The 12,889-nt window shown below is 39.8% G+C and overlaps 1 protein-coding gene across 1 annotated transcript; it reads left to right on the forward strand.

Annotated features, from left to right (window-relative positions):
- The first annotated feature begins 1,348 nt into the window (after positions 1 to 1,348).
- LOC106081956 (uncharacterized) lies at positions 1,349 to 8,985 on the forward strand. Its single transcript, XM_059361517.1, has 3 exons — positions 1,349 to 2,463; positions 7,841 to 8,706; positions 8,827 to 8,985. Exons 1-3 carry the CDS (start codon positions 1,371 to 1,373, stop codon positions 8,983 to 8,985), a joined length of 2,118 nt encoding a protein of 705 aa, XP_059217500.1. The 5' UTR covers positions 1,349 to 1,370.
- The last annotated feature ends 3,904 nt before the right edge of the window (positions 8,986 to 12,889 follow it).

The raw sequence follows: 12,889 nt of genomic DNA on the forward strand, positions 1-12,889 counted from the left end.
AGGACGCAATTATTATCCAATTTGGCTGAAATTTTGCATGAGGTGTTTTATTATGACTTTGAACAACTGTGCTAAGAATAGTTCAAATCGGTCCATAACCTGACATAGCTGCCATTTAAACCGATCTGGGGTCTTGACTTCTTCAGCGTCTAGAGAACGAAATTATTATCCGATTTGGCTTAAATTTTGCATGAGGTGTTTTGCTATGACTTTCAACAACTGTGCTAAGAATAGTTAAAATCGGTCCATAACCTGATATAGCTGCCATAAAAACCGATCTGGGGTGTTGACTTCTTGCACGAGGTGTTTTGCTATGACTTTCAACAACTATGCTAAGAATAGTTCAAATCGGCCCTTAACCTGATATAGCTGCCATAAAAACCGATCTGGGGTGTTGACTTCTTGAACGCAATTATTATCCGATTTAGCTGAAATTTTGTGCAACGTCTTCTCTTATGACCTTTAAATGGCATGAATCGGTTTATCGGTCTAATGCGGCTCACCTATAAACCGATCTCCCTATTTTACTTCTTCAGGCCCTAAAGTGCGCAATTCTTACTATTGGGTTGCCCAAAAAGTAATTGCGGATTTTTCATATAGTCGGCGTTGATTTTTTCACAACTTGTGACTCTGTAATTGCATTCTTTCTTCTGTCAGTTATCAGCTGTTACTTTTAGCTTGCTTTAGAAAAAAAGTGTAAAAAAAGTATATTTGATTAAAGTTCATTCTAAGTTTTATTAAAAATGCATTTACATTTTTTTAAAAAATCCGCCAATAGATTAGGCTGAAATTTTACACAATGACTTCTACTATGGTCTTCAATATTCAGTTCAATTATGGTATGATATTGTTACAATAACATAGCAATTCTTTTCTTTTATGCTTTGTTTGCCTAAAAAGAGATGCCATGGCAAGAGCTCGACAAATGCGATCCATGGTGGAGGGTATATAAGATTCGGCACGGCCGAACTTAGCACACTTTTACTTGTTATATATAAGATTTTTCCAAGTCTTTGTTAGGCTCAGTCTCCAGGCCAAAAAAAAAAAAAAAATTCAATTAAAAATGCGACGTTTACTTTGCACATAAATAAAAGTTGACAGACTGGCGGACAGACAGACATAGCCTATTTGGTATTCGGAAATTATTTCCAGTCGTTCACTAAACTTATTTCTTGGTTATCTTTTCTTATTTCGGGTGACACAGTCACATTAATTAAGTTATATTACTCTGTTCCACAGTAGTGAACTGGGCTATTAATAGCTCTTAAGATATAAACGATTTGTGGTTAAATTCATAAGCGGATACACTTGCTTTAAATCAGTTCAAATTAACCAGCCAACTCATCCGCCTGCTCATCCGACGGAATATAATGAAATTAATTTCAATAGCAATAATATTTATTTACGCTGTGGGAGTGGAAAGTGTCCAGGAGGATTCATCTGGCTATGAAACTAATGTTAAAACTGAGGCTCTTAATTGCCCCCATACCAGCGATACATGTGAGCAGGAAACTTTTGAAGTTCAATGCATGGGTAAAGGTAACGTAACGGTGCCTTGCACTAACTCCTGGCCTCCAGCTACTGGGGGAGAGAATATAAAGCCGAAGGAATTCTGTCTGTTGCCCACAGGTCTGCCCTTAATGCGCCGCTGTAATTACAATGAGTCTAACTGTACTGTCCAATGGCAAGATATGGACTTTAAGAAAGTTAAATGTTTAAGTGACGTTAAGCAGAACATCATTACAAATGACCTGCTTCAAATGTTTGAGGTGCTAAAAGGCAGCATGGAAATAGACGACGACTATAGGGTGAATGTTACAGGCGAATTGGTGCAGCTCTTGGCAAAACGTGAAGCACTACGTGTACCTGCCGATTTTGAATTGACAGCCGATATATTGAAATTGATAACACAAAACGCCAGAAATCATTCTTTAGTCCCAAAGGTTTTGCAAATAATGAATTTGCTAATGAAGAGTAATGACAACGTTATACGTAGTTCGCAGAAGCTTGGCACCATAAACAGACTGCTTAAAATCACCGAAGATTTCTACGACGACATGATTTCAGTTATGTACGATTGCATTGAAAATACAAATGGCTATCGCCACTATTTAGGCAATCTTATGAGCATTTTTTATATAAATCCTGCATGTACTTCGAAATCTGGTATTGCCGTTTACAGTGGATCATCGAAAGCATTGTCGCCGCCTTTTTACGCTGTGTCTACAAACGTTTATATACGTTATTTGGAAGAAGACTGGGAAGGTGTCTTTTCGGAACCCCATTTAAAGGCAGCTGTTATATTTACACCAGACCTAAGGCTGCAAGTTAAAAAGTTTGAGGGTAGAGATAAAATTCTACGAATATCCATGTACAAGAAAAGTCGACTTTTCGTGAATGCGAATTTTAGCAAATTCATTCCAGACTGCATCGTCTTTAGGATATCATCACCAGGATTCTCAGGTAGACAGTGTTGAAAAATAATTGTGTTTAGTAACTAAAACAGCATAAACATAAGTGAAAGTGCTTTAAGTTCGACCGGGCCGAACCCTATATATATATCATCTACCATGAATCGAATTTTTATACCCACCACCATAGGATCGGGGGTATATTCATTTAGTCATTCTGTTTGCAACACATCCAAATATCAATTTCGAACCTTACAAAGTAAATATATTTCGTAAAATTCTAAGACGATTTAACAATGTCCGTGTGTCTGTCCGTCTGTCCGTTCGTCTATTGTAATCACTCTACAGCCTTCAAAAATGGAGATATTGAGTTGAAATTTGGCATAGATACGTCTTTTTGCTGCATCCAGGTTAAGTTCTAGACCGATCGGCCGATAAAGGGTCTAATGCCCATTAATGCCTTACTTTACCCGATTTTGCTGGAACTTAAAATAGTGAGTTGTTTTAAGCCCGTTTTAAGCCCGTTTTAAGATCGACATCGGACCTAAATATGGTCCAGATCGGACTATATTTAAATATAGCTGCCGTATAGACCGATCTGCCGGTAAACGGTCTGAAGCCCATAAAAACGGTATTTATTACCCTATTTCGCTCAAATTTGAAACAGTCAGTTGTTTTAAGCCTCCCGACATCAGACCTAAATATGGTTCAGATCGGACCATATTTAGATATAGCTGCCATATAGGCCTAACTGCCGATAAAAGGTCTGAAGCCCATAAAAGCTTTATTTATTACCCAATATTTTGAAACAGTGAGTTGTTTTAAGCCTCCTGACATCCGACCTGAATATGGTTCAGATTGGACGAAATTTAGATAAAGTTGTCATATAGACCGATATGCCCCTTAAGGGTCTGACGCCGATAAAAGCTTTAATTATTGCCCGATTCCAGTGAGAAGTCAATCAGTGAGTTGTTTAAAGCCTCACGCCATCTAACCCAGATATAGTAAAGATCGGACGATATTTAGGTATAGTTGTCATATAGACCGATGTGCCGGTTAAGGGTCTGAAGGCCATAATAGCTTTATTTATTACCCGATTTCGATGAAAATTGATATAGTGTATATTAGTGTATAGTGTATATATATTAGTTATTATGGAGGCTACCGTAGCGCAGAGGTTAGCATGACCGCCTATGACGCTGAACGCCTGGGTTCGAATCCTGGCGAGACCATCATAAAATTTTCAGCAGTGGTTTTCCCCTCCAAATGCTGGCAACATTTGTGAGGTACTTTGCCATGTAAAAACTTCTCCCCAAAGAGGTGTCGTTCTGCGGCACGCCTTTCGGACTCGGCTATAAAAAGGAGGTGCCTTATCATTGAGATTTAAAATTAATCGGACTGCACTCATTGATATTGTGAAAAGTTTGCCCCAGTTCCTTAATGGAATGTTCATGTGCAAATTTGCATTGCATTTGTTCGCAACGCTATGGAGGAGAAGAGCTAGACCTATTGATAAGTATACCGATCGACTCAGAATCAGATCGATTTGAACCATACTCGGAACGGCTGTTCGCAGTCATAGAAAAACTTTACGTGCGAAATTTCAGACATATCTGAGAATAATTATGCCCCTAGAGGCTCAAGAAGTCGTAGCGGGAGATCAGTTTCTATGGCAGCTATATCAGGTTATGTGCCCAAATCGGCACTACTAAGGATACTATAGGATGTGAAGACGATCAATAATATATATACTTTGTTGGGTCTCAGATCAATATTTCGATGTGTTACAAACGAAATTAAATAGTATAGCCCCATACTATGGCAGAGGGTATAAAAATATGAATAACATTTTTTCACCACCATAGGATGGGGGTAGACTAATCTAGTCATTCCGTTTGTAACACCTCGAAATATTCGTCTAAGACCCCACAAAGTATATATAGTCTAGATCGTCTCGACGCTCTGGATCGATCTAGTCATGTCCGTCCGTCTATCGAAATCACGATAGCTGTCGAACGCGTAGAGCTAGCCGCCTGTAATTTTGCACATATACTTATTATTGATGAAGGTCATTGGGGATTGTAACTGGGCCATATCGCTTCAGATTTAGATATAGCTCTTATATAAACCGATCTCCCGATTGAACTTCTTGATTCTATGGGAGCCGCAGTTTTTGTCCGATTTGGCTGAAACTTTGCATGTAGTGTTCTGTTATGATTTCCAATAACTGTGCTAAGTATGGTCCAAATCGGTCTATAACATCATATAGCTCCCTTATTAACCGATCTGCCGATTTGACTTCTTGAGTCCTTACATGTGGCGTTCTCTTGCGACTTCCTACAGCTGCGCCAAGTACGTTCCAAATCGGTATATAATCTGATATAGCTCCCAAATAGACCGGTCTCTCGATTATCGTTGTTTGTTTCGAAGAAGCTTTAATTTTTGCTGGTTTGACAGAAGTTTGGTATGTAGAATAAAATTATGCCCTTCACCAGCTATGCAGAAGGGCCAAATTGGTCCTGCAGATGTCATACGACTGGGCTAGACTTAGGGGTCTGAATGTTGTTCACGAGGAAGTCAAAGGTGGGCCAATTTAACGCACCACGATTAAATGATTTCAAGATCTGACAAGGTCAATTACTTAGGAGTAATCTTGGACAGGAAACTGAATTGGAAGTGTCATATTCTGGAGCGTAAAGAGAAGGCTCACCGATGTTGGGGACTATGTAGACGGATCGTAGGCTCGAAATGGGGCCTTAATCCGAGGATAGTCCACTGCCTCTACAAAAGCGTGATTAGACTAATACTTACTTACGCCTCAGTAGTTTGGTGGATTGCTATGGAGAAAAAGTGCAACATAAGGACCATACAACAAATTCGGAGAACTTGTTTTCTTGGTATAGGCGGAGCGATGAGGACCACGATCACTAGGGCACTGGAGACTATTCTACATATCGGACCCATTGACATACAGATTAAGTGTGAGACAACCACTGCGGCTTTGAGACTTAAGGCGATGGGAGAATGGATTGCGGCTGCGATAGGAAACCTGGAAGTAAGGACAGCCACTGCGACTATGAGACTTAAGGCGATGGGAAAATGGATTGCGGCTACGATAGGAAACTTGGAAGTAAGAGAAGAGGTTTCCGATCGGATACCGGAGACGACACTTGAGGTCGAGCGCGAGGCACTGCTGCCAGCGGCATAGTCTTGGACTGACGGAACCCTAGTATTGCCATCTTGAAGATCATGTTACACAGAAGCTAGAGGACAGAGTAGGTCTGGGGTTTAACATTGAGAACTCAGGGACTGAGATCTGTTTAGACTGCCTGACCATAATTGGGTCCTGTAGATGGAGATCCAGGCGATCACGGAATGTGTGAGGTGGTGTGGTGCTAACGCGAGGAAAAATCCCACATTTTACGGACAGTAAAATGGCCACAAGGGCAATAAAGAAGAGAAGAGGTTTCCGATCGGATACCTGAGAAGACACTTGAGGTCGAGTGCGAGGCACTGATGCCAGCGGCACAGTCTTTGATTGACGGAACCCTAGTATTACCATCTGGAAGATCATGTTACACAGATGGATCAAAGCTTGAGGACATATGGGGCCTGGGCTCTACTTTGAGAAACCAGAGACTGAGATCTGTTTTAGACTGCCTGATTATAATACGGTCCTGCAGGCGGAGATAGGGCGATCACGGAATGCCGGAAGTGGTATGACACTAAAGTGAGAACGTCGAGTGTGACCATCTTTACGGACAGTAAACTGGCCTTAAAGGCAATAACAACTTTGACAGTAAAGTCACGAATAGTCTTGGAGTGGGAGATTAACGCCTTCTCTGGGAATGGCCCGATCGGCATCGTTTGGGTGCTGGGCCATAGCGGAGTAAGGGGGAATAAAAAAGCAGACGATTTGGGCAGCGATGGTCAACAAACTTGGTTAATCCGATGCCTTTCGGATCGACGCAGTCTGAGTTTAGAGCATGAGCTAGGAACGTTTGGGCGCCGGGCCATAGCGGATTAAGGGGGAATAAAAAAGCAGACGATTTGGCAGTGACAAACTTGGTTAATCCGACAGTCAACAAACTTAGTTAATCCGATGCCTTTCGGAACGACGCAGTCTGAGTTTAGAGCATGGGCTAGGAACGCGCATGTAACACTATGGATCAGCGAAATGGTCGGTAGGACGACAAAATTATATGGTGAGATCCGGATTGCTTCCTTTCAGTATTACTGAAGGCTAGTAAAACTAGTAAAGGCTGGGGGCTAGTTTACTTATTCAAAGAGATTACTTATTCAAAATCGGTGCGGCAAGTGATAGCGTGTGCAGGTCATGTAGAGATTATGATGAGAGATTGGAGCATTTCCTATGTGATTGCCGGGTTTTCGCCCCTAACAGACACCGGCACTTAGGTGGGGACTCAAAGCTAGACATAAACCAACTAAGGAGTGTGGTTTGGAAACAATTAAGGATTATGAAAGCAGCACGGAATTCCTGACTTAAATTTTCTTGTTCGAAGTTATTTTTTAGTATTTAGTGCTCACAACGGGCCGATTACTGGCTTAGGTGTAAGTCCATAGTGGCATGTTAGCTCTCAGATGAATATTTCGATGTGGAGGGAATTCAAAGTGAGAATTTAGGTGATTTCCGGACATCATTATATCTTAGTCATGGAGTAGTATTGAAGCTCTTCTCTCTATATTGCAATGACCCAAGTCAAGATTAGAAAATGAAGAGGAGAAACCAAAGAATCGATGAAACTGGCTTAGCAACAATCCTATCACATCGATATCATCAATCTTTGCTATCCAATCCTTTTTTCTATCACCAGTTCTTTTAAATGAGGATTTTTTTTTTTGCCACAGTGATAGTCAACATTGCGTATGGCTGAAAATAAATTTTCGCTTAGCAAAACTAAATACAATACAACTTACTCTGGTTGGAATGGTGGTAAAGCACCATGATCCATTTGACATCTCCAGCTGATGATTTTTCTTGGTCGAAAATGAAATCGCGATACGGGAAACCAGTCAAATGCTTCTAGCAACAACACACTTTTTTTGCTATACTATTCTTTGAATAGAAAGCATTAAGCCGCACAATATCCTGCAATGGAATCTCAATACCTATACTTTTAAAAAATCCAAAGCGGCCAATCGGGCAAAATAAAACTATGACGGCAATATCAAATACGACATTAATCGATAAATTATTTACAAAAAAACATGTAAATCGAATCAGAAAGAGATGCTTAATATGTCGGTATATTTAACAAAATGTCTAACTCCTTTTCGTCGTAGCGTTACAAACCACATCCTGTAAAATGTAATTGTCATTAAAAAAAAACCCAAAACACTAACTATTTGTTAAATTGTACTAAATTTTTAAATTGTATTTCAAATGTTTGTCCATTTTTTTCTTATAGACAATCAAAAATATCCTTTAGCCGAGCTTTTGCTGACTTCTCAAAAAAAATCAACATTTCCAGCGAAATGTTCTTATTGGGACTATCGTAGATGGCATTTGGACATCAACGACTGGGAAATGGACAATAAAACTAAGTGTACTTCTTATTATCTGCCATCTTTTATTTCTATGATAACAGTCAGAAGAAACGCATCACAAAGTATCGATGTTTTACCCTTGCTCACTACGAGTGACGAAGATGACATAGATGTTAATTCCATAGTAGCATGTATACTCTCCCTATTTGGCCTCTTGTGCATCTTTATCACTTCGCTTATATTCAAGGAATGGCGTTTGCAGTTCTCTAATAAACTGCTACTCAACATCTGTTTGGTGCTTACGCTACTAATGATCTATTTTCTGGTCATCAATGTGCCTAGTTTAAGAGAAGCTGTTCAGGACTTGGATAATCTGCACCGTTGTAAAATAATGGGTGTGCTATTGCACTACAGCATTCTGGTATTCATGCTATGGATGTTGTTTGTCGCTGTTCTACAATATTATAGATACGCCAGTGTTTTTGGCTCCCAACCGCATAAACGTTTTGTGATGCGATGTGCAATGGCCGCTTGGGTGTTGCCTTTGATAGCCACAGGCTTGGTGTTATACCTGGATTCTCAATCGTATACATCATTCGTTGAGAGAGGCATCGATAAGCATGTCCTATGTTGTCCCGCTGGTCTCAGTTGGTACCTGGCTGTGTTGCTGCCATTCTGCCTGGTCCTCTGTGCTGATTTCTGCATTTTCGTTTATATCATTTGTCAAATTAACAGCTCTCTGTCAAGATTTCACCAAACTCAGGAACGTGAAGATGTCATCAGGCAAGTACGTCAATCGATATGTTTGGTTTTCATTCTGAGCATTACATGGATTTTTGGTATACTGGGTCATATGTATGACTATGGCATATTTTCGCGTATCTTTTGTTTGACATCATCATTGCAGGGAGTTTTTCTTTTTGTGTATTTTGTGATCTTCGATAAAATTGCACGTGACTCTTGGTTGGCATACATTTTTCATTGTTGTAGAAGTAATAGAAATTCGATGGAAAGAATTTCATTTCCCCAAAGAGGCGATGATATTATTATGAAAAATGCAATGTAATTTAATTATTATTTAATTTAAATAAAGAATATGTAAAAGTTAATGAAAATAGATGCATATTTGTATAGCCACCATGGCGCAGAGCATAGCATGCCCGCCGAACGCCTGGATTCAAATTCTGACGCGAACATGAACAAAATTTTCAGCGATGGTTCGGCCCCTACTAATGCTGGCTACATTTGTGAGGTAACCTACCATGTTAAAACTTCTCTACCAAGTGTTGTCGCTATGCGTCACGCTTTTCGGACTCAGCATAAAAAATAAGGTCCCTCATAATTGAGCTTAAACTTTAATCGGACTGCACAGATCGATATGACAGAAATATACTCTGTTTATAGGAAATTTAGTTTAGTTATAACCACCGTTGGACGCAGGTACATCATTTTCATTTTCTTACTACGTTTGTACCACCTCGAAATTTTGGTTTAAGACCCTGCAAAGTTTAGTTATTCTTTACCCCTAAGAAATTTCAAGTCGATCTAGTACAGCCTGTCCGTCTGTCTGTGTATCAAAAATAAAAAAACGTCATGTAAAGGATGATTTCTTAGTTATTATCTTTTTGGCAACACTGGTTTAAATAGCACACACGTTTCTTGTTTTCTTTTATTGTCAAAAATCTTCATCTATAATCTATAATTTAACCATGAATCATCTTACAAACAAACAACGCAACGCAAATTATTGAATTTTATTATCAAAATGCGTGATCTATTAAGAAAGTCTATCGCGCGCTTCTTCCATTTTAACGACGAAGCTCATTTTTGGCTCAATGGGTTCGTAAATAAGCTGAATTGTCGATTATGGAGTGAAGATCAGCCCGAAGCATTGCAGGAGCTACCAATGCATCCAGAAAAAGTCACAGTTTGGTGCGGTTTATGGGCTGGTGGCATCATTGGACCGTACTTCTTCAAAGATGATGCGGGCCGTAACGTAACTGTGAATAGTGAGCGCTATCGTAAGGTGATATCCAACTCTTTTTTTGTCCGTAATGGAAGAGCTTTTTTTAATGTCAATATTGTACTTCACAGACCTCCATTTAGAGTTAACACAATTTATAAAAAGTTTAGAGACAACGAAACAATTAAATTATCTTTTTTTACGAAAAATTTCCAAAAATTGATTTTTTTTCACATTTTTTGATTTGTAACTCGCATAACTTTTAACTGAACAGTCGGACCTTAGCATATGTTTGGACACTATAAAAGATATCCCGCACATTTAGGCCAGTGTTTTGTATTTTTCAGCAAAAAAATTGAAAAATCGGATCATAAATGCGCTTTTGACAGCCCTACCAAATTTTGTAGGGCCAAGGTAGCCAACTTTGAAGGCCCACCAATGAGCGCCTAGGACTTCTAAGGCCCTGACTGGTTAACAGCTCAGCTATAACCATGTAAAATTTCATGAAGATATCCCTATCCGTTCCAAAATGGCAGACTTATGTCCACTTATTTTTTTCCCCATCCCACTGTGCGTTGGAGTCTTTTCTATGTCATTGCCCGGCTTTCTCGGCTAACAGACACCGGTACTTAGGTGGGGATACGAAACCAGACATAAACCAACTTAGGGGAGTGGTATGTAAAACAGTTAAGGATATTGTAAGTAGCACGGAATTCCTAACTTAAAATTATTTCAGCCCGATATTCTCATGTTGTCTGACACTTAGCCCTGAAAAAATATTACCATCTCGCTTTCTCTCAAATACCAATAAACACTATATTGTCATTGGTTTAAGGGGAAATTACACGATGAGGCGTCCCCCAAGCACATGGCCCCAAAATAGGTTATCAAATTCGTTTTCTTACCTCAAATACCTTTCATTTGAGCCACATATTGGCATGGTCGAAAATTTTTTACTTTTGGGGGGTGTTTTGTGGAGGGGGTGATTCCCTAAATACATGGTCCTACATTTGGATATCAAATTCGTATTCTACTCCCAAATACCTTTATTTGAGCCCCATATTTCGATGGTCAGTAAAAAATTGCTGTTTGTGGGATATTTTGGGAAAGGGATAGACCCCCAGAAAATTAGTCCCGAAAGTGGGTATCAATTTCACACATTTTCACAAATTCACCACATTGACATGGTTGGTAAATATGCCCGCTATGGGGGGGTTTTGGGGAGTGGAGTGGTCTCCCAAATACTTAGCCCTGAAAATATATCAGCATCGTGCTCTATTCTCAAATATCTATATATCGTTTATTTGAACCCCATATTGCCATTGGACCCAAAATTGGATATTAAATTCGTTTTCTAATCTCAAATACCATTCATTTAAATCCCTTATTGCAAAAGCCAGCAAATATGTCCGGTTTGGGGTATGTGCCCCAAAAACTATCGATATCGAGTTCCACTGTCTTGAAGACCCAAACTGTCTTGGTGAGCAAATACATCCTATATGGGGGTTGTTACGGCAGTGGGACGTCCCCTAGACAGTTGGGTCCGAATGTTAATATCAGATTCGAAGTCTACTCCCAAATACCTTTCATTTGAGCCCCATTTTGCCATAGTCGGCAAACATGACCGGTTTGGGGGTTGGGGCCTAAAAACGAGGAATATCGAGCTCCACTGTCTTGAAGACCCAAATTGTCTTGGTGAACAAATACGTCCTATTTGGGGGTTGTTATGGTGGTGGCACGTCCCCTGGACAGTTGCCTCTAATTTTGATATCGGGTCTACTCCCAAATACCTTCAACTTGAGGCAAACATGACCGGTTTGTGGGGTGTTTTGGGGGATGGGGCGGCCACTCATTGACTTGGCTTTGAAAATATGTATCACATTCGTATTCCACTCTAAAAAACTTCAAATTTGAGCCTCATATTGCAAAGGTCAGCAATTACTTTCTATTTGGGTGGTGTTATGGGGGGTGGGGTGGCCCCATAGACACTTTTCCCGAATATTGATATCAGATTTGTGCTTTACTTCCAAAGACCTTTCATTAGAGCCCCATATTGCAATGGTCGTAAATTTGTCCTCTTTGGGGGATGTTCTCGGGACTGAGGGGCCCCCAAACACTTGGACCCACATCTGGATATCAAATTCGTATTCTACACTCAAATACCTTTTATTTAAGCCCCATATTGCCATGGTCAGTAAGTAAGTCCTGTTGGGGGTGTTTTGGGGAAGGGGTGGACCCCCAGAAACTTGGTCCCACATCTGGATATTAGATTCGTATTTTACTCGTACTGGTACTATTTGAGTACCATATTGCCATGGTCGGTAAATATGTTTGATTTAGGGGTGTTTTGGGGGTTGTGTGTTCTCCAAACACTTAGTCCGACAATTGGATATCAGATACGTTTTCTAATCTTAAATATTTGAGTCCCTTATTGTCGTGATTGGTCTATATATATATTTGGTAAGTTTTGGGGATGGGGCGGCCCCCCTAGGTACCCCATCGGAAATTTGGATACCAATTTTTTGTTTTTAGGTTACTGTAAGGGAGCACATAAAATTTGGCTTAAATCGCATTAACTTTTCCGAAATCTGGAATTTTTGAAAATTAGGGTAGGGGGGAGGGTCCGCTCCTCCTTCGGATATCAAAAAATGTAGTACCCTATTTTCACCGCGGGATCATTTTCACTGAAAATTTCATGGAAATCGGTTCAGCCGTTTTTGAGTCTATAAGGAACACACAAACAAACACAAATTGATTTTTATATATAAGATTTCTAAAATAATTAAGAAAATAGTTTTACATTAAATACACCATAAGGGTATTTTTCAGTCTGTCAAGCATGTATTCTGAAGTTTTGCGGTCACACCTTTCTCTTATTTATAATCATCATCAGTTGAGGTTTTTCTGTGAACATCGCGAGCGAAATAGCTCAGCAGATAAAAGCGATATGTGGCTAAAACTAGAGCAAGCATAATATTATCTGTAGCCAGTCGCAGTTATAACGCCA

Source organism: Stomoxys calcitrans, chromosome 2, assembly GCF_963082655.1.
Source record: "Stomoxys calcitrans chromosome 2, idStoCalc2.1, whole genome shotgun sequence".
Taxonomy (NCBI): Eukaryota; Metazoa; Arthropoda; class Insecta; order Diptera; family Muscidae; genus Stomoxys; species Stomoxys calcitrans.